General features: G+C 34.5%; 1 protein-coding gene across 2 annotated transcripts in view; it reads right to left on the bottom strand.

Annotated features, from left to right (window-relative positions):
* Positions 1-26,306, bottom strand: part of LOC149081555 (HEAT repeat-containing protein 5B) — a 56,816-nt gene that overhangs the window by 21,026 nt on the left and 9,484 nt on the right. The window contains exons 9-28 of one of the 2 annotated variants that reach the window (XM_089238493.1): positions 25,239-25,385; positions 23,677-23,927; positions 22,053-22,164; positions 21,819-21,971; positions 20,664-20,763; positions 20,375-20,484; positions 19,589-19,752; positions 17,520-17,552; positions 17,006-17,080; positions 15,881-16,087; positions 14,330-14,398; positions 14,109-14,230; positions 13,782-13,941; positions 9,498-9,687; positions 9,104-9,273; positions 8,597-8,918; positions 7,260-7,499; positions 3,159-3,259; positions 1,874-1,951; positions 1,008-1,076 (exon numbers count right to left, since the gene is read on the bottom strand). In XM_089238493.1, the coding sequence (XP_089094619.1) occupies positions 1,008-1,076; positions 1,874-1,951; positions 3,159-3,259; positions 7,260-7,499; positions 8,597-8,918; positions 9,104-9,273; positions 9,498-9,687; positions 13,782-13,941; positions 14,109-14,230; positions 14,330-14,398; positions 15,881-16,087; positions 17,006-17,080; positions 17,520-17,552; positions 19,589-19,752; positions 20,375-20,484; positions 20,664-20,763; positions 21,819-21,971; positions 22,053-22,164; positions 23,677-23,927; positions 25,239-25,385 (2,873 nt within the window). The remainder of the gene's footprint in view (positions 1-1,007; positions 1,077-1,873; positions 1,952-3,158; positions 3,260-7,259; positions 7,500-8,596; positions 8,919-9,103; positions 9,274-9,497; positions 9,688-13,781; positions 13,942-14,108; positions 14,231-14,329; positions 14,399-15,880; positions 16,088-17,005; positions 17,081-17,519; positions 17,553-19,588; positions 19,753-20,374; positions 20,485-20,663; positions 20,764-21,818; positions 21,972-22,052; positions 22,165-23,676; positions 23,928-25,238; positions 25,386-26,306) is intronic. The other variant, XM_089238494.1, reaches the window with a different exon arrangement.

Genomic DNA, 26,306 nt, shown 5'->3' with positions numbered 1-26,306 from the left:
AAATTAGCCTGTTAAAATTGTCAGCCAGATGAAGGCATTCTGTTGCTATACATGACAGGTTGTCCTGTATAAAGTAATAATAATATACAATAATGCTGTTGACATTAGTATTGAATGATAATTCAAGTTATTCTGTAGTTTTAAGTTCCCAAAATTGGCTAATTTGGACAGGTGGAAAGCACCTGCAGAGTAATGAATCCTCAGAATGACTGCTTTCTCCTCCTCCTAACCAGATCATTTTTTAATTATTACTGCTCTTTTAAAAATATTTCATAATTTAATTTAATGAAGCAGGGATATTTTTCAACAGTGAGAAATTCAAGAAAAAGAGAAGCACGTGACTTCAGCTCCTGAAAGTTAAAGGTTTTATTTTTGATGGATCAGGACACTTTTGAATACATTTTCTGCAGGGTTTGAAAAATTTGAAGAAAAAAAAATTCAGCCACCATCCCGATTTCTCAGAATTTCCATTATCCAAATTCCTTTGTTTTACCACAAAGAATTTTCTTGCTACAGTTCTGCATACAACTCAAGGTTCAGATACAATTATGCAGAAGTAAATGTGTTTGTGTGTGAAAAATTATTCCCTTGTCGTATGGTCAATTTTATTAATCAAATACATAGTTTAACGTGACCAAAAATGTATATTTAGACATAATATGTGATGTACATACATATTTAAGTAAATACCCAAAAAACCTGGGTCTTTTACAACCCTAGTAATAACTGTATTGTTGCATTGTTGCAGCAAGCAAAAATGAAAAAAAAAATTTGTCAAAGGGTTGTAACATGGGACAGTTTTCAAGTTCCAAAGGGGAAAGAATTTCATCCAGGTTATATGGTGAATCAGAGGCTAAATACAAACAAAATAAACAAACAAAGATTACGGTTGATACAGGATGTATTGTGGTATTTATTACAAACACATTCAGTTAAAGCATCTTGAACTCAAGCAATGAACACATGAACTAAAGTGCACAAGGAATGATCTAATTATACGAGCATACCTGGCAAGCAAAAGCTGTAATATGAGATGGTGTCTCTGCTGAGAAGGCTGGCCTCAATGCAGCACCCACCTACAATAATAAAACACTGTGTTAAAAACGTAAACACATGCATCAAAAATAATCAAAAGCATAAAAAAAAAACTTTGAAATCTTGATTCAAACATCTTACGTTAAAATACAAAGCTAATGATATGTGCAAGCTCTCTAGCTTACCCAAAGTTTTAGAACTAAATGATAGGCCAACAGCCTCCTGGAGGATACCAAAATGGTTTGGGGAAATAAAAAGTAGATAAGATCCACTACATAATGGTAATGAGTTTGCTTAAACTTCTGTTGATCGTATTGTTTCTCTCTCTCTTAAGCACATCATAAACTAGTGCTACATTGTTTTTTTAACAGAATTAAAATGGGGAAAGATATTTTTCACTTACAAAATATTAATGACAGGAAACAGGAAAAGGCATTTTTTCCCCCCTCAAACACTGAAAGGGTATATGTGATTTTTTTGGGGGGGGGGGGAGGCGGAAATTATTCATACCCATGTGTAATAATCCTGCTATAATAAAACAGGATACACTTAAAATGGTTTATATTAATTCAATTACATAATAGGGTGCATGATGATAGATAAGATGCATCTGATTTGATGCATCAAATTTGCTTCTGGGTTTTTTTCAGATATAGTTATCAATTGGTTATTGTTAAGACCCCAAGTCCTGAAATGATCACATTATGCGGTGTGCACTGTATTAACTTTAACTGATAGATTGATGGTCATTAGTCAAAATAGAACTTACTACAAGATATATGGGAAATTATGCGGGAGTTTTTAGTTTTCAAAAGGAAAAACTAGTTAAAAAACTCACTTGGGCTTGATACTGTTCCAATATAACATGACCAGGAAATTCTGGTTCAGGAATTTTAGAAAATCTGTCGATAATCATCTATAAGAAATAGAAAACTTTAGTATGTATAAATAAGCCATAATGCATAAAAAAAAACTCTTTGAATTGGGCATAGTCATTGAATCAAAGTATGACTGCATATGGGATTTTTCACCACATTTTGTGTTCTATTCCTTACATTTACTTTAAATTACATGAAACACTTGAGTAAATTTTTGTTTCAAACATCATAATATCCAAGAAATTGACTGTGTGAACATTAACATTTTATATTCGAATACTGCAAACCTAATTTTTTAATTCAGTAAAATGTATTATACATATTTTTAATCTAAATTCTACTCTAAATCACATGAATAGTTACATAGATTTGCGCTTCATGCTACTAATGCGTGTTATAAGGAATTGAAAATTGTGTCTCTGGTGTATTGGTTAGAGCACTTGCCTGGTATGCAAGGGGGCCCGGGTTCGATTCACAGAGGAGACAAATCACTTTTCTTTCCAAACATCAGTTCCGTAATAACATCCAGAAAATTCAATTTCTCAATTATATAGATTCTTACACTGTATTTTAGAAAAGTTGCTAAACAACACAATATGGTTAGAAAGTGAGTGAAAATTCATTAACTGACTGACTGTTCATAGGTCTGATAAAAATCTAGTAGAAAATGTTTTTTAATGTTCCACAAAACTACTTAAATAAGGGGCATTTTAAAATAGTTCCGGTCATTTTTTTTCTTCACTTTTTGTTGTATATACAGGGTGTTGCCTTGAAGTGGTGACAAACTCAGAGAAATAATATTAAGCATCAAGAGGAACAAAAATTGCTATAGAACATGGTATCACAAACTATGTTTAGTTGGTGAAAATTGTAAAAATACTTATGAAGGGTGTGACGTTGAGCTGTCAAGCAAATGGGGGGGGGGGTTTCCGTACTTATTCATTTTACCTTTTTCTACTTATTTTGTACTTGTTATTGTACTTTATTTTGTACACCACAGGCTATGTTGCAATCATGCTGTCAAATAGATGTTTTTTCTACTTCTTATTGGCCTTTTTGTCCCACTCACACACATAACATCACACCCTTCGTAAATATTTTTTCAATTTTCACTGACTAAACATGGTTTGCGATTTTTGTTATTCTTCATGCCTAATATCACTCCTCTGAGTTTGTTGTAACTTCAAGGCAACACCCTGTATATGCAAGAATGGCACAATATGTTGAAAAATAACACAAACAAACCTGAAGCGTCTTCAACCCTTCAACCCGAAGAGCATCACTGTCTGATGTGGCTGCCATGAAAGCCATTCGAACAAGATCAGAAAGATGTAACACGAGGTAATCTATAACATTGAGAAAAAATAAAAATACAATCACTTTAAATATTTTCAATACAGATGAAAATGAACTTATTAGTTTTTCATGTTAACCCATTTGAAAGATGCCACTTCTCCATATACAAGATGTAGACAATTGACAACTGGCCTGTATCACCATGCACAATAACAAGACTGCACAAACTTTGGCAAATCTTAAAACAAGTTTAAACCAGATTTAGAAAGGAATAAGTTAGCATGTATTGATACATAATTTGAATTAAGTCCATTATCCATGAATTAAATGAAATGAAGAAAAACAAATATATGGCATGTTTTGTAACATATGGTACATAATGTTGAATGAGAAAATACAATTTTGAGATCTTTGAACACATACACTTATTGCCATAAAAATTTGCACACCAAGAAGTAATTGTCTGATCATAACAAAACTTGGCATGAAGATACATGTCTGGCAGATATGCAAATGATTAGATGCACAGTGTGATTGTGCAATGTGTAATGCTACCAGACAGTGTTGAACTTCATTCTCCTTGGCATATAAAAAGGTATGCAGAGAAATTTTGCCTGTGCTAAATCTGTTGCAGAGGAATGCCATTACGCCACCATCAATAACAATATGATCAGCTGCCAGAGTTCAAGAGGGGAAGAATCATCAGGATGATGGAAGCCGGGTGGTCAGTTCAGTGAGTAGCCCACCACTGATCTGACTTTACTGTGAGGAAGTGTAGGGATCAGTGGATGAGAGAGAGGTTGCATGTGTGTGTGCATGGCAGCCAGGCTCAGGACGCCTTCGGCAGACCAATATCCGAGAAGACTGTTACATCACTCGGCAAGCATGCACAGGGCCAACTGCATCATTGTCTGCTATTCAGAAATAGGCAGCAGCTTCACTACAGGCTCATGTCTGTCTGTACTGTAGTGAGGTACCTTGCGGAATAATATTTGGTATTGCAGTGCCAATTATGTGTGCTACCAATGACAACCACACTCTGTTGCCTCCGTTTTAAGTGGTGTCGAGCTCGACAGGATTGGACTGCTTCGAATGGAACCAGGTCTTCCGAGTCAAACTGAGATTCAATTTGGACAGTGATGACAACTGTGTATGTGTGTGGAGCCCCCGTGGTGAATGCCTCAATCTTACCTTCATTATATAGCAGCACATTGCTGGCACAGCTGGTGTGATAGTATGGGGGTGGGGGGGTGCCGCCATACATGGTACTGTGGATATTCATCCATGGTGACATGACATACTTCAGCCACATGTGTTGCCACTCATGGCAGGTTCCAAGGAGGCATTTTTCAACAGGACAATGCTCGACCACACACAGAAAGATTGTCACAGGAATGCCTCTGCCACATTAACACACTTCCTTGGCCTGCCCAATTCCCAGATTTGTCACCAATCGAGCACATCTGGATCACTTGGGACGGAAAGTTGGGCAGCCTAGGAATTTGATTGAACTAGAGGCGCTCTTACAGCAATTGTGGAATGAGATGATGCAGGACTCCATACAGGATCTGTATGCCTCAATGCCCATCAAGGTTAATAAAAAAAAAAGGTTTTTTTAAACTAAAAAACTGGGTTTTTTGATTCAAATATCATTAAAATTAAAAACAATAACATTTCTGAAAAATCAGAATCACTCCTAACAATTAATAAAAATAAAATGTTCCTTAATGTGATTAACATTATTAACATATTAATTAATCTATAAATATCTCTTACATTTTAGTAAAAAACATTTTTTGCAATTAAATTATTATTTTTTTCTTAATGAATTACTTTGTGTTTGAAAATTCTTAATGTTATTATTAACCATATAATTTAAAAGTGTTTTTTCTCCAGCTGCTAAAGTATACTTAATTAGAAAGCTATTTTACAAAAACTGTGATAAAAATTAGGTAAATATAATGCATTTAATGAAGCATAAATAATACAGATTAATTAGCGATGATTTATGTTGTACAGGGTGATTATAACTAAAGTTCCGATTTAAAACACTGTAGAAGAAGAGCCATTGTCAAAATGCTTGAAAATTTACATGAATATTTATGAAGCAATGGAATTTTATATGAAAAAGAGGAAAAAAATACTTGAAGATAGAAAATTAACGACACTGTACTCATCCAACTCAAATTTACTTGCAGAATGGGAACGATGGCCATGGCCATTCAGGGCAAAATGATAACTTAATTAGCATTGCATGACTTCATAATTCATGGAAACATCACAAAAAAATGAAGTAATTAAACAAATAACCACAACTTACTTAAGAAATGTTAAATATATTATCCACCATAAAATGGCAATGAGATGAAAGCACAAAAATGCTTGTTCAACAACAGATCAGACTATGTCGTGGTCACGATGTGGATATGCTTGCAATAATTCACCAAAGTTCGCAATCCGACCTCTGCTCATAACATTGAGATATCCTCCCTCCCCCACAGTCAGAAGTTTCAAGGGTTAAGGTCAGGTGAACTGACAGCTGGCAAGGTGTCGCCATCCTGTTATTGTCAAAATGGTTCTTTTGCAGCTGCTTTGCAATGTGCATCTTGATAAAAGTTGTGCTATCCACACACTGATGCTGCTGAACTGTCAACATGATGTGGTTGCAAAAAATAGATTATACTGCTGGCCAAGTACAGCATCATCTACTTGCACAATTTGAACTATTTTCACTTTTTTTTCTTTTCTTTTGCCAAAGAAATTTCCATTGCTTCAGGAGTACCTATGCAAATTTTCAAATCATTCTCACCAGTAGCTCTTACTGCATAGTTTGGAATCAAAACTTCAAATTATAATCACCCTGTATATAGCTGATTATTTTTTGTAAATCTGTTATTACTATACAGTAGAACCTTGATTAACTGGGCTTAATGATGAAAGTATAAAAAAACTATTGAATATTAAGACTGGGTGATATACAGTACGAGATGTGCTAGTTCTTATGGGAAAAAAAATGGAAATGTCTGTGAGGTAATGTAACTACTAGTACACTGGTATTTGTCCCTTAAGGGCAGCTGGTGTCTGGATTATAAGACTACCTGTGCCTAGCATAATGATGTCACTACTGTTGTTGCTTTGTGAGGGAAAAAAAACAAAAACAACCCTGTGAGATAATACACCAGTACATCAAAATGTGTAATGCAATCCTTATTCCTGAATTTGCTAAAGATGAAGCATCATAATGTTGCCAATAGTTAGAAAATGTGGCAAGAATGAGAAATTTTGGCTTCTATTTATAATTTTAAGCAACCAAGATACTTAATATAAAAAAAATTATATTCAGGTCCCTTTTATGAAAATTAATTGCATTCTCCAACATTTGTAATATTTGGCAATATATCTGATTCCCTGCTCAATAAAAATCAATTACACAAATTTTTTTGATAGGATTTGGTAAAAAAAGTAGGAAAAGTAGGACAAAAACGAGAAAGTAGAACAAAAGTAGGGCATTTTACCGAAAAGTAGAAAAAGTAGGACGAGTGGGAGCCCTGCATCTTACACCATTTAAAGATATACATCAGAATATACCCCAAGAATATAAAATGTAGTAAGAATAAAACATATTGGTCAATAATGAACTAATGATATTTTTTAAGGGAAAAAATTATATTTAGGCCACTTTTATGTGATTTTTTTGAAAAAAAACCAGATTGGTTTTTTAAAAATCACATGGTTAAAACCAACATGGTTTAAACCAAACAACATGATGCCCACCCATATCACATCATGTATTCAAGCTAGAGGTGGCCCTACAGGGTGCTAGAACCTCCATTTATTTGTAGTTTTTCCTGTAACAAATGATTCTTTTGATTTAATTATGTAATAATTTACTTATATCAATGTTGTACTCACATAGATAAAATTTTGTTCTATTTGACAACTGTTTCTTGGTGTGAAAATTTTTATGGCAATGAGTGTACATTCAAGAAGTCAGCCTTCATCATACTGACTAAAGTTGATTTTTGTCCCCAAGTTATAAAATCCACTCACCTTTTTTATGAATTATCTTACTCTCACGAGCAAGAGAGAGATCAAAGTGAGCGGCATTGACAGTGCACACATTTACAATTCTCTGCAAAGACTCTGCAGCAAATACTCGAGTTGACCATCGAGGAGAAACTGCGACTCTTGGAGTCTCATCGGATGCCTTGAATTCAACTTCATCGCCAACATCTACATCATCTCCATCAGCGCCTTCATCTTTAGGTTCCGACTTAGTCAAAGTGAGATCTTTAACAAGCAAATAAGAAATAAATTTGGTGTAAAACAACTAAATATTCTAACCAAGACTGTTGCTGTATTATCATCATGAGATTGTACTTAACTATCTAGTGTACAAGTCATAATTTAACTATTATTTAGAACTGGATAGCTCTTTGTGCATTTAGATTTAGTTTTAGAAAGAACGCCCTTACCAAATATTGGGCTTGATGCAATAATATTAATTAGGAGTTCCCTTGACGATGTGTGAATGGTTTTCTCTACTTCTTTATACAATGGAGCTTCCCATAATAGACATTTCGCACCAATGGACATTTTCTGGAAGACCGTGGAACTTTGATGTGAAGTATTTTTACTTTTAATTAGTTGGTGCTTGACAAATTGGAGAAAAATTGAAGAACCAGCCAAATTTATCCATTTTAAATGGGATAACGGTTCTAAAATCTGTTTTATTGTCAACTTTCCAAAACTTGTAGACTCTTTTAATGTTGATAGATGCACTGATATCAATTATCTCATATAGCCATTCTTCACCAAGCCTGTTCTTTTTTTTGCAGACAAAAATTTTGTCTCACAATTTTATGTTATAAAAAGGTCTTAAATAAGCCTTCACTTCATAGTTGAAAAGGACAGAGTTGGAACTAAGGAAGGAGGGCACACACACACACAAAAATCCCAGTTACGGCGCTGGAAGAGCAGTAAATGAATTGCATTTTACACTAGCTATTATATCCAGCGCTGCCCAGGTTTTCTTCTACATACTGGGAGCATTAAAGAGAAAAACCATTGTAAAAGAGTAAAACATGTCTGAAATGCATTGTTAGGGGGAACCATGGCAACCAAAGTAAACATTCCAAAAGTCATTATTTAACCATTAACACTAGCAGTTTTTTTGTCTATTTTAGACATTTTCGTAGCTCTCACAAACTTTCAAAGTAGCCTATTATTGAAGTCGGGTCCTGTTTGGCATATTTGCAAAATATGGCGATAATCAGTATAAAATTGTAGATATGTATAGAGAACATACACAGAAAATCAAAATTATATACATATGGATATTAATGAAATTCAAAAATCTAACTCTCAAATGCAAATTTCATAACAACCTGCAGCAGTCAATACATCCTTGCAAAGCTGCAGCCAGTGAGCAACATTATCTTCTGCCAGAGCTTGCAGCATGCTTGTGATAGTGTCATGAGTATCGGCAACCAAGTGCACATCGGTCTCGGAATCTAGCATCGCAAACAGCACGCCTTCCAACCCTTTATCGCTCAGGAAAGTCTTGTTTATTCCGGGTGGAAAACTGCTGCACTCCTTCGCCCATGAAAGAGTGTGGATGCAAACTTCTGAGGCTTCCCTTTGCGCGAGCTGACGGAGACATGCGACAGCTGCTCTCCTCAATAGCAAATGAGAGCTATGCACTGCACGCTAAGGGAAGAAGAATGTGAAGAAAATGATGAAACTCACACAAGAAAATCAAAAATGTAAAAAGGCTTCAAGATATCTAATTTACAAACCATAGAAAAATTTATATCAGTTTTCAAAGTTTTGATTCCAGTAAATTATATAATTTGGAGACAAAACAAACAAGAAAAAAAATATTGTGATCTTACACATAATGTTGGAACTAGGCTTGTCAAATTCACATGCCGAGGTGCAAACATGTGCAGCTGCTGCAGACATGATATTGCCTCGGCTTGAACCAGGGGATCCCCATGATCTTGCATGATAGCACATGCTACCAGGAATGATGAACGTGTGGTTGATATCGTGGGAGTGTTGCCTGTGCAGAGAAAATTAAAAATGCAAAAAATATGTATATCTTTCATATTTAACAAATATTCAATGTAGATGTTTCTGAATGTTAGACAACTTTAAAACATGTATCAATTCGTTGGAAGTTCTGCAAAGGAATGTGAACGAGGTGCATGTGTGGTTTAGTAGTAGTCTAGCTTTGTGTGCAGTCTGGAACAGCAAATGCAAGAAAGTACAGAAAATATACTTTACCTTGAAGTTCTGGTCCGACAGTCGTAATTAAGGCAGTCAAACATTTTCCAATACAATGATGAACATCAATATGAGTCGGTGCCATGTGTAACAACAGTTTCAACACAATGGACAATGTTGGCTCAACATAGCTGCGGAACATTGGTCCACCAGAGTCTGCGATCATTGATAATGCATGAAGGGCCCAAAGCTATTTCAAAGATTTGTGAGAAAAAAAATTTCGTAATGAATACTTACTTTTTAAACTGATTTATTTATCAATATTTAACCAGCTAAATTCAGACCGATTTTTATCATAATGTTACGAACTATAGACGATAGATGGCGCAATCCTTTATCGCAATCTTCCATTGGCAACGAGAGTTGATGCCAGTTTTGGTTAAACGGAAAAAGGTCTGATTGGTGGGAATCTTCTAGGAAAAGTCCCATCCCCTCCAGACAGTCCATACGGTGGTGCCGCCGACAAGAAAACTGTAAAATAGAATTTTCTCGAAGTTTCTGCTGGGGTTATAAATAATCTGGCACTCGCAAGATGGCAGGCTCAAAGAGACTCAAATAGAGAGATTCGATGAACAGTCAGTTGTGTTTAAACTTTACGAGAAAGTTGTTAGCTCTCTGGTTAGGTTGTAAATACATGTAAATTGCTGTTCTGTAAATAAATCGGTGTTTGTTCGTCGAACCACTTCTTGTTTTGCAATCTCGAAGTCTTGTGGAAAATTATCTGGAACAATAATTTCTTTATATTTCCCATTCTGATTTTTCTAGTTTAGAAATATGATGCGAGGAACTAACAAAAAAAATTTCAGTATGTTTGCTGAGCTTGATTATGCCCATAGAAACAATATTAAAAATAAAAACAAAAAACAGTTTTTTTCCTATCGGAAATGGGTGGTTTCAGAAAAAAAAATTTATGGCATAAGTGCTGAAATGAATGGAATTTTTGCTTCGAAAATTAAGTTTGGAATCTCACATCCCACATCAAGTGCTTTCATAAAAGAATTTTTTAAATTAATCAAGCCATTCATAATTTATCACCCAGATAATTCTTAATCAGAACTTCATAAAATATTAAAAAAATTACCCACACATAAAGATTCACTGTATTTCTTTCAGCAAAGTGAAAATTTGTTAAATAAATCTTGCACTATTTGTGCAGTTCACAAACTAAGGAGCTTTTTTAAGGTATTTTCATAGTATGTGGTTGTTTTATTCAAACAAGGGGGGGGGGTAAATTAGACAAAAATTAACACACTAGTGCTAATGTTTGATGACTACTAAAAGGTCTTAATGCCCCAGACAGATGTTATCCCACAAAATGAACTGGAGCTTTTGCCTGCTGCATTTTTACCCTGGGTCAGTTCATACCTCCTTAAAAAATCAACCTGGTCATAATGGAACCCCCCCCCCCCAAAAAAAAAAGCAAATCGTATCAAGATCAGGCTTAGTGCAGATGCCCTATTGACATAGCGCCTACTGGAGTTGGACCTTTCAACCTTAACCCTTTATACAGGGCTGTCATTTCAACTTTTTCCGGGGGAGGGGGGGGGGGCAAAGCACATGTACTCGAGGTATGTATGTATATATATATATATATACCATTTTTAGTGTATTTTCAAAAGCAGACCTCCAAATGACGGGTCTGCCTTTATAAACAGCTTTTAAAATTTCATTGATCCCCCATTATAACTGCCACAGTGGGAAAAATCACTAAACCATCTATAAAATGTCGTTTATTTTTTCAGAAAGAATATTTTTTTCAAGTTTTGTGCATCTGATAATGCTCCCCTCTGAACTCCAAGAACACTATCTAAAAAAACAACTGAAGGGAAATACCCCAGCCTTTCTGTTATTTATACTATATGCGTATAGCTATACTACTCTGAAGGGAAAAGGGGGGGGGGACCCATGGTCTTTTTCCTTCTGTTATCAAACTTTGAATAAAAGATGACTTTACTCACTGGCAGTTCATCTAACAGGTTGGCAGAGATGGAAAACACATGTTCTCAGGTGAAGCATCATTAAAAATGTGTTTGGGCTCAGCATTGCCAAAATAAGAGGGTTTTAAGGAGGCGAGATATCTCCGAATTGCCGCTTTAAGGGTTATTAGAAAAAGTAGGAGTACCGCCCCCCAAACCTAACCCAAGACAAAATCTATATACATAAAATTGATTTTGCGACTGTGTGTGTGTGTTCTCTACACACAAATCTATTGTTGTCAAATTTTGCATATATACTAAATGGGATCTGACTCGAACGATAGGCTACTTTAAAAGCTTGTCAGAGTTGGGAAAAAACTGTCGGGCAACAATTGTTTCTCTGCCTCAACAATCACTTTCGGAATGTTTACTCTGGTTACAGTGGTTCCCTAGCAATGTGTTTCAGATGTGCACATGTCTTTACAATGGTTTGTCACTTCTTCAATATTACCAATATTATGTATAGTAGATTATTCCTTTATAATGGTTTGCCACATTATCAATCCTCCCACAGAAATGAAAGAAAACCTGGGCAGCGCAGGGTATTATAACTAGTAATCATATAAAAAGTTTTTTTTTTTCATAGCACTATTTCAGTACCCTATAAGATTGACTCAAGCCAAAGCAAAATGACAGAAATGACTTGGTAACAAAAACAATTTTATGCCAAAACAGCTTACAAGCAACAACAGATGATTCTTTTCTATCTCTCCTCACAATATATATTACATTATTTTTTTAGGAGCCTTCCAAAGTCCAGCCTGTCAACTCCTTTCCTGGATGCAAAGCAAATTAGCAAGACGTAAGTTATTTAAGAATGCAACTCCTGCGAGAAGACTTTCAAATGCACAGAGCAAAATTTGCAAATAATAAGGTCCAATGTAAATAATGTGCTATCCATCTTTTTTACAGGGATTTGTTTTCACTTTACTGTTAAATGTATGTTAGCAAGATAGTTTTTGACAAATGAAGCACTTTCATTTCTAGCTCTTTGCAGAGCTTTATAAACATTGTTCATGCCAACGCATGTCCTAAAAATACAGAAGACAACTGAATGATACTGGGGTAGCATCAGAGTCACAAAATGTAGAACAGGCACAAAATGTACACCATAATTTTGAATGATGAATATTATAACTATATAATGAATAGTCCAAGATCAAATGAAATAGTTAAATACAAAATTATTTTTTTTCTATCTAGATAAGAGTTTTCATTTTAAAAACAAGTTACATGAATTTTGTTGACAAGATTAGGTAAAAAGTAGTAGGACATTTTACCGAAAAAGTAGGACAAGTGGGACCCTGCAAAGCTCTTAAGTTTTTTTTGTGATAAACATGTGCTGCTTAGATTACAGAAATATAAATTTTCAGCCCTTGGGTGGGGGGGGGGGGAAAGCCTAATGGGACTTATTAAATAAGATTAGTGCCCATCAAAGTGTTTTCTCTCAAATAAGAAGAATTTGAATATTTGTCTGTGGTATCAAAACTACACCATGGCTTAACAAAAATTGAAACCAGGAAACTTCCATTTCAATATACTTTAGCTTTAGGCATAAAAATTCATGAAAAATTATGTTAAAATATTTCATAGTCTTTGTCCAGTTTTTTCAGGGGTTTATTTTTATTATCTTATTACAAAACAGTTTGTGAGAGATGGACACCTCTTCCAAAAGACTATAGGAGCATCGTCTCTAGTGAGGAGGAGGAAAAGAAGAAAAGACGTCAGGTAGGGGAGCACGAAATGAGAAGAAAATAGAAAAAGGGGGCATTCTCAGAGGAGAGGCGATAGGCGACGGTCATAGAAAGAAGGGGTCCTTTCATGGCCTCCAGTAGATGCAGACAATCCATACAAAAAATGTAATATAATGTATAAAGTGTATATGGAATATTAAATACCATATTAACCAAGAAACAAATGCTCGGCTCGTCCGTTACACAGTTTATGCATAAAATTGATCATTATTGCAAAAGCAACTGAAATGATTTGTTTTTAATATTTTTATCATATAACATAAATGTGTATTTTTGATTGTTTCATTGACAAATAAATTTAAATTTGTTTGTTCCACTTTGAAAAAATCAAAAAGGGGTTTTTTGTCCATTAGCCCTTACTTTTTTCCATACATTAGGGCCACACATATATTCAAGAACACACATTCTGACATGCACTAATTCGTTAGAAATTCTGCAGAGGAATTTTTACGAGGAGTATGTATGGGTAGTAGCAATATTTCATTGTAAATAGTTGAATAATAAATTCTCAACATAACCAAGACATTTGAAACGAATAGACAAATTCAGTATACCTGAGCAACTGGAGCATTTGTGTCTTGAATGAGAGCAAGTAGAATGCTGACACTGGTGTTCAGATGTTGGCCTGTACCCATTCCACCAACATATCTATGCAAACAGCCCAAGGCAAGAGAATGACCAGTTCGGGATGCAGCATCTCGAGCAGATTTCAATCTAAATTAAATATGTATCTTTTGAGATAGGAGCAGGTTTCAATCTAAATCAAATATGCACCTTTTGAGATATGCATGTGATACATTTCACTTGGGTTTTATACAATTGTGGAGAAAACGACTAAAAGAAAGATCTGAAGAAGTAAATGGTTAAACAAACAAATTCACCTATCAAACATGTGTTGCGCCATTTCAGCAACAAAATGACCATCCCCAATCACTTGAGCCATGCGTCCCAACGCTTCACCAGAAGCACATCTCAAAATTGGATTCGGGTGACTTAGTGAACCCTGAGAAGCAATCAAGTTTCATAAATACCATATACAGTAATAAAGCACAAAAAATTATCTGCAAGTTCCAGAAATCTGTATGCGTTTTGTACAACTTACCAAAGTCAAACGTATAGCTGCTTTTCTAACATCTTCAGATCCTAAACCTGATTTGGTTTCGACTAAAGCCTGAAAATGTACAAAAATAAATCATGAAATAGAAAGAAATTCTTGTTTTGATTGAATAAAAGGTATAGATTACGAATAAACAAAAATGAAGGACATGAAAACTCCCAGACACCAGGTCACCATAGAGACTAAAAAAATTGGTAGAGGCATCTAAAATTTTCTATGAGTGGTTAATGAATAAGGGCATAGGTGAAGATAGACTTCAAAGAATGGGGGAAGGGGCCCATGATGATGTCAATTCATATACAGTCAATGCTGCTTATTAAACTCATGGATAATGTTATCACTTTTCCAAAGAACGGAATGGACCAATATTATAACATGGGAAAATAATAATATCTGAAGCTATAAGAAAATTTTAACTTTTTTAAAACTCTCTCCTTCAGTTCTTGATAAATTGCTTTCACAGTTGACCAGATTCAAATTTTTTTCCCAAAAGACATTCTCAAGGAATCTATGAAACATACTGTACATTAAAAAAGTAATTCATGTGATATACAGTTTCATTCTAACACTTCACAATGGCTGAATAAAAAAAAATGCAGGATTTTAGCTTAAAAGAGGAATAAAGAATTCTTGTTTTAGAATTAGAGAAAAAAAAAGATTAAAAATTTTCCAGCCAATGAGGGCCGAAACTAGTGGGGAGCAGGCAGATCTAGTGCCCCATGCACTTGATCAGAATGGGTGCCAAATTCACCCTTTAACTGCCTCTTCTACATGCAAGGGGCAAAAAAATTCTGGCTTGCTCCAGGTGATGAAGCATCCAGTTAAGGCCCTGCTAATTATGTAGGAAAGAAAAACAGAGTTGCTACATTTCCCCAATATCATTTATCAATCATTCCATTTGGCACACCAATTTCAAACAGGATTTTTTTAGTACAGCCATCAGAAACAGAGAGTCCTGATGTGATAACATAAAGTGGCATAGACTGTATATGGAAAAAATAGCTTAAATTAGACTAGTCGGGTCTGTCATTGATTCTGGGGGATATATTCATACATGAATAGAGGTATGAGTACACCTAACTTTTGGGTACCTGTGCCTACTAGCATGGAAAGGAGGCTCCAACTCCCAGATAATTCCTAAACAGATTATTTTGAACCATTTCTGTCAGAAAAAAATACAGGGCTCTAGGAATTCAGTTTAAATTTTGGACTACAGGCGATTTCAAACAAAGTTTGAGAAAAATATTGTGGCAGAGGGATTTATAGTTACATCAGGTATCATTGTAGCAAGGTTTCACTGCACTCTGAACCAATTCTGACTAGTTGAGAATGTCTAATTGTCTTGAATCTGAATGTTTAATGATTATAAATGTGAACGTAATTTTAAGATAATGCTTAATATCATGTTCATGATAACTTTTGTAGTGTTTTTTACTGTATTTATATATGGCAAGTTTAAAGTACTTGTTTTTCAATTTAAATATCACAGCCAAGTGTCCAATTAATATGGTACACATAAAATATGGTATTATCTACCTTGAGGGCATTCAGTAATGCTGTGAAAATATTAATCTGTACAGCTTCCTGTCTGGTCGCTTTGGCCTGCTTAATGCATTCAGAGAAATGCTCCAACATCTGGAGCCTGTGCTTGAAAGCCACGTATGGGAAGACCAGCCCAAATAAGACCACAGACGTATCAATAACTGCAACGCCGAGAGGAAGAGGATCCGGAACATTTTCACCCTGTGAGTATATCAAACAGTCAATAATTGAAAATAATATTAGAAAGTATATTATACATTTTGGTAAAGGCATGATGCATATATATTATTCATCAAGTAACATCATGGACGACCATTTTACAAATACAATACCTTGGCTAATGAAGATATATCATTTCGGAATCACATTTGTAAACTGAAAGTTCCATTGGAAGAACAGTGGTACAGTATTTGGAATGCGATTCCGAGGTGGCCATAAAGTAATCAGACACAAGTGACAATAATTACAGTGACTACTTCACTGCACACCAACTCTGGTCATATATCGCCATACAACAATTTCCAACCAGTGGAGTTGGGAGGGAAATGAAGGCTCCATCCATCGGTGGTCGCCCCAGGCTCGGTAGGTAAAGAACTTGCTTCTGATGTTCTATGCCCGGATTCAAATCCATGGACCTTGATGGTAACCTTCATAGTGGAAGACGAGCATCTTTACCACTGCGCCACTCAGGCACTAATTACAGTGACCGGCATAAAAGTGCAGCTCACAACATGGTTGGGTGCTATGTTAGTGCATATATCTGCATCCACTAAAACATTCATTAGCTGAGGTTGAAAACAGTGAAAAAATTTTTTTATCAGCCAAACATTTTCAAGTGAAGGTATCACTAGAATAAATTGCTTTCAATAATATATACAGTGCATCCTGCTTGTAATGCTCGACCTTAGAATGCCCCCCCCCCCCGTCCCCTAGTAAGATTTATTTTCAAAGTCTCCTAACATTTACTAATATTCAATAAGATTTCCCATTTAAAGCATTTTCTTGCTTGTAAAGAAAGATTTTTTCATGATGGTTTTCATCAGAGAATTTCATAAGAGGCATCCACTGTATATATATTTTTCAATATATTGATTAGAAAATTTATTAATAGCATCTTACATTCTTCAATGTTCGGTAAAGAGCAGTATGATCATGCTCCAAAGCACCTGAGCCTGATGCACTATTTGGTTGTAGCTATAAATCAAACAAATTGAAAGTCATTATCACGTTACATGATAAAACAGCGGCCACAAAAACAGCTTCAATCAATAAAATACTGAGAGAGCTTCTCAACAGGCATTGAATAAAAACATAATCATAACATAATAACTATGTTTTTTTTTAAATTTAGAAAATGTGATTTATGCATGCTTGTATAAACAAAGATCCAAAATTCAATGCAAAAAAAGTGTGATGAAAACAAAAGACCAGACGAACACACAAATCAAAAGAAATACAAATTAAAATAAAAATTGGTATTTTTGCAGTAACCCGATGCTATCATAAGACAAATGAAAGATGAGAATTAAAAAAAAAAAAAAAAAGAGAAAGAAATGTCTCGGCCATGCTGATTTAGAAAAAAAAATTTGCATGAAGCATTATTTTATTCTGCGAAGTAAGCTCGAATACTCACATTGTCCCTGTCCAACCTTCTATTTGGTTCCATCTAAACACAGCAGAAAACTCAAGTTTTGATATGATGTAAAACGAGGAAATTCTTTTTCATATTATTTCAATTAAAGTGACAAAAACTCATTGAAAAGATAAAAAGTAACGTTATTTCAAATTATATATTCATCTCTATGTCAAATCTACAGATTTTATAAAGTTCATTATGATGAGCAATTTATTTCACTCCCCCTCTGAAGAGAATAATGTTTAACCTTCTTAAGAGATATATCACAAAATACACACTGCAATTTTATGCAAGTGTATTTCAGATGTCCATAACTTCATTTCTGAACTCAAGATTTGAAACTGACCTTTTTTAAATATCAATATGGTAGAAAGTACAGGGTACCCAGAAAAGGTGTTTAATCATTCCCTGACCAAAACTCTAAACAAATTTTGAATTTTGGTTTTTTTAATTTTATTTTTTTCTATTCACAGAACTTTTGCTAACTTTTATCAAATATTTGCATATTTCTCAGACTTTTGCCAAATATTTTATTTTCCCTGATCATTTTTTGTTCCCTCACTTTATAGGTCGCTGGGAACGATGAATTAACATCCATCCAATCACTACCCCAGATAAATTACAGTAGACATTACTGCAGCTTTACGGTCATGTGGACATCATGCTGGACTCTTGTCCTGAGGATCCACATTCTAACCCTGTTGATGGCACAGTGGTGGTCAGCTGAAGTTGGTTTTCTGCAGTTCCCAGCTTCGAGACGCGAATGCCAGCTCATCTTCCATTTAAAAAGTCTCTTCACAGAGAGCAGGCAGACCTACAACACGATACTGACATAACATAAAAAAATTCAAGGATTTCCATCTTTACTTCAGAAAATGTAAGACAGATGGCAGCATGAACATGGAACAAGCGCAACTCTACAACATGGATAGGTACGTCAGGGCCACACATTCACTCAGAACACCCATTCAGGCATGTGCCGATTCGTTAGAAATTCTGTACGAGGTGCATGTACAGTTAAGTAGTAGTAGTAGACATTATCTAGGACAGTGACACATGTGGTAAACCATTTTCTATAATGACAGAACTGATAGCAATAAAATACAGTGCAACTCTTGCTTATCTAGAAGGCAAATTAACTGGAGTGTGAAAATGTTAAAACTTCAGAAGCTGAAGAATTGAGCATGAAATTATTACCCAGATAACATAAAGCTGAGGATGACATTAAGAATACAGAGTAGGGTGAGCCCAAAATTTGTTGCGTTACTTATAGTATGGACTTTCAACTTGAAGGGGCCCTGGAATAAAAGTGGGCATTCACGACCTCCATAAATATGATTAAAAAAATCATTGATTTATAAGCAAACTTTAAATTTAAAAGATAACATTGTAAGATGGAGGCCATGGAAAATGCCCCACTTGTTGGGGTAGGTCCAGAAATCAAGACCCGACTTGAACAGCATCTACACAATTGTACAAATAAGGTCTTACCCTTGTCGTTATCCTTACTTTTGTGATTTTTCAACATGAATAGCACAAGGATAAACACTGAATTTATTTTAAACCAGCAAAATGCATAGATATGTTTTATTCAACCCACTTTGTGAATATTGATGCAACTATTTTTTACTTCAGGAGATTTAACCATGATCCCTCCTCCATTATTATCCCAAATAATCGAGGTACTAATGTACATTAAATAGAATTTTGTCAACTTCACATATGACATCTGTCATGTCAACTGAAACATATGACAACCATATTTTTATGGGCATCTTTTTTATCAGCCACCTCGTTGGGCATTTTGCCTGTTGTGGCGTTGTATTTGTATTTGTATTTGTATATTATGAAAGTTACAGTACATGTAACATAGACAAGACATGAAATTTTCCATTGCTTTTAAGTATTTATTTCCTTTTTAAAATTTAAGTTCAAATAAATGTAAGTTCTTCAGAAAAATTGCGTTGTATGAAACTGATGTCTCGGAAAGAAATCACATGACCACAATATCATATGGTATGAACATTATAAAAAGACACTAATGAAAAATAAAGAGAAGTAATTACTTGATCTTCTATGGCTTTGTGATCAGTTTCTTGCAACCAAAAGCCCAAAATTATGCTATCGTTTCCATGACATAGGCTACGCAATAAGGAGGTGGTTGTATTAGCAGGATTCTCAGTTAGAGTGAATTCGGCAACGAGCAATCTGAGTAGACTGTTATAACTGCCTATTATGAAATATAACAAGATATCAAATTCTATGGTTAAGAAATTATCGTATGGATAAATATATAACAGTTAAAATATTTGCCTAACATATACATTAGTCTCTCATCTATTGTAGCCTATTGGAGTAAACTAGCAGTCAAAAGTCTTAAGTAATATTGAAAAGTCCAACCAGTCAGAGACTTAAAACATTCCCCATGATGCAATTCAATCATATCCGATTATAGTGCCCCCCCCCTCCCCCCGGATTTAATGTCAACACAGCTTAAAGGCGGAAACTTTGTTTTTTCAAATCTTCCATTTGTAGAGATTACACAGGTTCAACACAGTGGTTTGATATGATGCCACACACATTGTATCACTAGAAGTCTACAAAATAAATGGTTGCAGTAAATCAGTGTTTCACTGTGCATTTAAATTTTGGTTCTCAACATCACTTGAATATCATCATATATTTTTATAAAGTTACTATATAATGGGTACATATACAACATAATATATGAGGGCTATAAGCAGATACAGGCTCTTTGAACAGAAAAGGAGAAAGCAAATCACTAAGGGTATGTAGTGACCAGGAGGTGTGACTGCCTCCTCCCGTAACTGCAATTGGTGCAAGTACGATACCTTCAAATGACTGTGGTGGTAGCAAAGATAACACTTCATACAGCCGCATTCTCACAATGGCAGCACAGGCTTTCAGATGTTGACCGTAAGACTTGAAAACTTGACCAAGACTATGGATGAAGAAAAAACCCCAATAATACCAAATCTTAGAAACTAAAACAAAATTCAGTCAATTTTAAAATATAAAATGGGGAAAAAGAGCAAGCTATGCATATCAGATGCTATAAGCAGATACAGTTGACACTTATTGTTAAACTATGAAATGTGTAAAAATGCATAAAATACTAACTTAACAAGCATCATTAATGCAGATTCAACGGGAGAAAGGAGTCTTCTCACAGCATCATCAGTTGAAAGCTCTTTACAAAATGTCAGAAAACTTGCCATTGCTAACAAAATGATTTAAAAAATAAAAGACTAAATAAGAACAAATTCAAATTATATATTAATAGTGTTAAAAAAACTTTTACAATTGAATTTACTATGCAAAACACATTCATATATTTTAATGTATAATTTATTTACATCTATTCAAGGAATTTCAATAAAAATATTTATGAAGCAGAAAACCTTAAAATTCTAATGAAAATACTAAAGATATACAGAATTTGCTTATTACAGTTATTATTACATGTTTATTACAGTTATTATTACATGTTTATTACAGTTATTATTACATGTTTATTACAGTTATTATTACATGTTTATTACAGTTATTATTACATGTTTATTACAGTTATTATTACATGTTTATTACAGTTATTATTACATGTTTATTACAGTTATTATTACATGTTTATTACAGTTATTATTACATGTTTATTACAGTTATTATTACATGTTTATTACAGTTATTATTACATGTTTATTACAGTTATTATTACATGTTTATTACAGTTATTATTACATGTTTATTACAGTTAATATTTATTTATTACAGAATACCAAGTAATTTAGATATATCCTTAACACATAACATGATCCGTATTTCCTCAGATTACACATTAAAAACAACAGAATTTGCTATTGGTGGTAATATATCACTGCATATTATCTGCAGCTTCTCCCCTGCCAAGGATTGGAATAGAAATAAATATTTAAAATATTTTGAGAAATTTAAAAAAAATTTAATTTTTAATTTAAAAATAGAAATATTTTTAAAATAAATACAATCTTTATGCTAACTAGATGTTAGCATGAGAATTGACATTTCTTCCAGAAAAATGAAAGACAAATAACTCCTACCATTCCTTGAGATTTCATTATTGCTGAATGAGAAATTTTGATATGCAAATTATATAATAGCACTTTTCTCCACGTAAGAATTTTTTTTTTATTAATTATCTGTGAATTATATGCAGGAATTTTAGGTAATGTAACATAAAAGAAGAATCTATGATAATTGAGATATAAATAAAACTTCTCAGTTTTTCTTCACTCATACCTGCTAATGCTCCGGCTCGACCTTCTAATGTAACCTGCCATGTGAATGCATCTCCTCTGTGTTTTTCTTGTTCGAGTTCCTTACTAGACCTTGGAAATGAGTTTTTCCACAGTAGCATCATTCTTGGAAGCAAACCTTTCACAACAGAAGGTCCTGTTTTGAAGAATTTTCAGAGATTAACTATGATAAAAAATAAGGATAAAAAAATTCAAATTAAATAGCAATAATTCAGACCTAAAGTCATAACTGCACCAATCATTAGCCAACCAGCTTGTGTTCGCTGCAATGATAGTCTGCTGTTCTGAGATGCACTGCGTAACAGACCTTCAGCAACATTGAATATCATCTATCAAAACAAAAAGTGGTAATTTCACTTTAGAGCAAGTTAGCAAATATTAGAAAGTACAGTAAAACCTCTCCTTTGAGGACACCAGTGGGAGACAAAAAAATTTGTCAGTGAAAGAGGGGTGACTGTTAATCAGGGAATTGAAATGCATACTTATATTATACAAGGGGAAGTTATTTGGTCATAAAAGAGAGGTGACTGCATCTCAGGGGTGTCCGGTAAGAGGGGTTTTACTGTACATAATAACAAAGAAATTATGAGAGTATACTCAAAACCAAACCCTTTTTAGTTACACAAGAATAATTTTAAGGCAGATAAAATTTGCACATTAAAAAAAAATGTTATTATGTAATTTGTTTAATGATGCATATTGCTCACTTTAAAAAAAAATTACATTAATTAGTAATAAAAATCAATTTATTTTGCGATAAAGCCACATAAAATTAGTCAAACAAATAGCAATGAAAAATATTATGAAATGCTATGAAAGCCACTAATGAAAGATAAAAAATATATATTTATCAGATCAATTGTTAATTTATGAGAGACAAATCAACAATTAATTTGATAAATGAATTTTTTTTGGGCCGCAAGGCTATTGTAGGTTGGGCTTAGCGCTTGAAATTTCCCTTGACTTCAGTGGTTGGCATCATTGGCAGGTGTTTACAGATTTGGAAATGCAGGATATCTGAGATTGAATGAGATCTTTTTGAGATATCTCAGCCCAAATTTATCCATAGTTTCAACTTGGATGGAGCTGCCCTGCCGTGGTTGTTTTTTGCTCATGGAATGAGATTTGCAAATAGAACTCCCTGGAGTTGGAAGAATGTTGTGTGCAAACTCAACCTTTGATGATCTTTTAGCCAGGAAAATTTTTTTATTTATCAGGCAATGGACACAAAACTCGATCAGATATTAATAACTGTTCCTTTATTGACACTTTCATTATTGCCTTGAAAGATAAGCCAATGAGGGAAGACGTGGTCCAGAACCTGGCCTGGCCACGGAGGAGGGCTCACCCGAGGCAACAAGCCAATGAGGAAAGATGTGTGTTCCAGGACTTGGCCTGGCCACGGCCGAGGCTCACCCGAGCCAACAAGCCAATGAGGGAAAACAAGGTTCAGGACCTGGTGCTTGGCCACAGAGAAAAACAAAGGGCTCAAGCACAATAGAGCTAAAAAGATATCAGAAGAGCTCATCAGAATAAATTGTATATTATATTATAGAAATATTTAAAAATCTGTATATACTTTTTTTTTTAATAATGTGCTTTTATATTCATGTTCATGTATTTTATGTGCATAATAAAGCACCTGACACAGCCCAGCCCCCCTCATCCGGGGCAATGGCTAAAATTGGCAATGGTCGATAGAGCTTGGGCAGTGCATGGTATGAAATAAAATGAAATGCCTTGAAAGATGTTCATAGATCTAACATTGCTCAATGCTGATTTTTTTTTCAAAGATTTTACAAACATTTTAAACAAATCTAAACACACAAATCAGTGCTAACCTTTCCTCTGTTGTGAGGTATACCAAGTGGAGTGTATCTAGTAGCACCTAATAAGGCCGCAGTTGCTGCAGAGTAGCCAGCTATGGCTTCAGGAGAGGCCTTCAGGACATCAAGGCGATCAGTGCAATGCTCAAGAAGAGGTGTTAGCTGAGATGGTACTGCACATGTGACTGATCTCAAGCACCAAGATGCAGCAAGGCGGGCTGCAGAACTTGAATGTGCCAAAACTGAGGCTACAGTTTCTATCAGACCTGCAATAAAACAAGGATAGTTGAAAAGCTTCTGATATTTTATGCAACAAAATACATCCATTCAAATTCCATGGAAAAAGTGCAAAAGAAACTAGATTACACGAATTACATGGCCAGATCAAGGTCAACAGTTCACGCCGGGTTCCCCCTGTCATTTTATCAATTTGGCTAATCAGATGAAAAAAGTTGTAGACAAATATTATGCATCATGAAATGAGATTTTCAAAACAACTGTATGAAATGGCCGATTTGACCATAAGGAGGCCAAATGGACTCTCGATATTTGGCAAATTATATAATCTTTTATTTATATGCCAAATGAAATATTTTATCGCGATTTGGCACAATGGCAATCGGCATCGCGAACCTTCAGTTCACGTCTTTTCACTAGGTCAGTGTGGTGCATGTGAAGTCAATTGCTCCTATTAAAAAGTTCATAATATGAAAATAACTTTTAATGCGGGGGGGGGGGGGGGGGCTATTGCTGTTGTTAAGAGGGGCTGCAATGTCTCTACTTAGTGTGTCATATTACTGTGCTTGTCCAGACCACAAGAAGATTAGGGTTCAATTTCTGGCAGAGGCTATGAATTTTTTATCAATGTTTGCCTTGGCATTAATATCCAGAAAAATCTCTTGATAAAAAGTGTTACATAGAAACTTTACTGTATTACGTTTTTGTTAATAATCATACAGACCTGATAATCATCTACAGACTGTTCCTTTCCTTGAACAACAACCGATTAGAACAACCTCCCAATCAATATTATTGATAGTCCTAAGATGTTTGATTTTATCTTTGATATCAACCATCACCTGAGTCAAATTTCACTATGTCTCTTGTAGAGGCCTCGGACAAGTAATAATGTATAAATGAATAAATAAATAATGAAACTATATTCTCAAAAAAAAATTAGTTAATACATTCTCACTAGTTTTACAGGAGAAAGTCTTCCTTTCAAACGGAGCACAACTCTGGTCTTTCACTATGGGCAATTTACTACTGAATGAGGTGTGCTTGTGTATCTAACAGTTTGAGTGCTGCCATCTATTTTTTAAACTATGAGTGAAGGATATTGATTAGATATTTGTACCATTGTTGGTTTGTTGCTCTATGTGAAGAGTAAATACGAGCTGACCTTTCTGCTACAAGCCGAAAGGTCAGCTCATATTTACTCCTTGAAATTGGGAACCACAGAAAACCAACTTCAGCTAACCACAGACTATGCCACCAGTGGAATATGAACCCCAAAGGAGAAACACTTAAAAACACACATAGGAAAAAAATGAGACAAGGAGAAAAGTAAGACTTGCCAACAGAGTTATCACAAATCACAGTGGATGCTGTGGTCCCAAGAACCCCGATCAATGTTCCCAATTGTTGAAGAGAACAAACAAGTACATGTTGACTGAGAGCTAGTTCTTGGACACTATCTTTACTTGAGGCTTCTAGACAACTATCTGTGAAAAGGCAAAATAATAATAACTTCTTCAAACTGCATAGAAAAATAAATGAAAAAAGAACACGCATTCATTGCTCATCAAATATCAAAATCAATGATGATTACAGATTCAATGTTCATAAACTTTATGTCTAGAGACAAAGTTTAAATGTGTTTCTTATCTAGAAATACAGATATGCTCAAAATAAGACAAATTTAAAGGAATATCAGACATAATGGAACCAAAATCAAAATTATTTCTCAAAGTAGAAGTATAATAACAGAAAAACTATCTATTTGGGACCAAAAATGTATAATACTTTAGATGCACATATAGAAAATAGGCTAAAAGACACGTAAAAAAATTATTGCATATAGTGTAACGGGTGTAATGCATGGCAAAAATTGCATAGTAAAATATCATGGATTTACCTTGGATGGAAGTAGAGTTCCTTGGGAGATCACAATCTTTAATTCATGTTTATGTGCTGTTCAGTGTTATTGTATTGATTATTTGAATCAGTGGTTCTCAAACTTTGCTGAACTTTAGCTCCCCAGAAAAGTTTGGTAGATATTTTACGCGAGAAAAGAACCACCTTAAAGCATAAATAAGCAAACTAATCAATATCTCTAGCTCGCCTGACACCCCTGACACAGATTGGCACACTCCTAGAAGCCCCGACATGCACTTTGACAAACACTAGTTTAAATTTCTTTCATTCATTGAAGTTTTCTGATTATGTGTGTGTGTGTGTAATAATCATGATAATCCAAATTACAGGAAACTTCAAATGAGAGATTTGACATAATTCTACCCAACAACAAATAAATTTCCACCATCATACCACATTTATTTTCCTTCAAAGTAAAATAATTCCGGTCAATTCCAATCATTCTTATCTATAACTTAAAATATTTCTTCAACTTTACCTTCTACAGA

This window comes from Pholcus phalangioides, unplaced genomic scaffold, assembly GCF_987345545.1.
Source record: "Pholcus phalangioides strain wild (caught in Gottingen) unplaced genomic scaffold, Ppha-v1.0 ptg000010l_1, whole genome shotgun sequence".
In the NCBI taxonomy this organism is placed as follows: domain Eukaryota; kingdom Metazoa; phylum Arthropoda; class Arachnida; order Araneae; family Pholcidae; genus Pholcus; species Pholcus phalangioides.
This window is presented reverse-complemented; position numbering and strand designations above follow the sequence as displayed.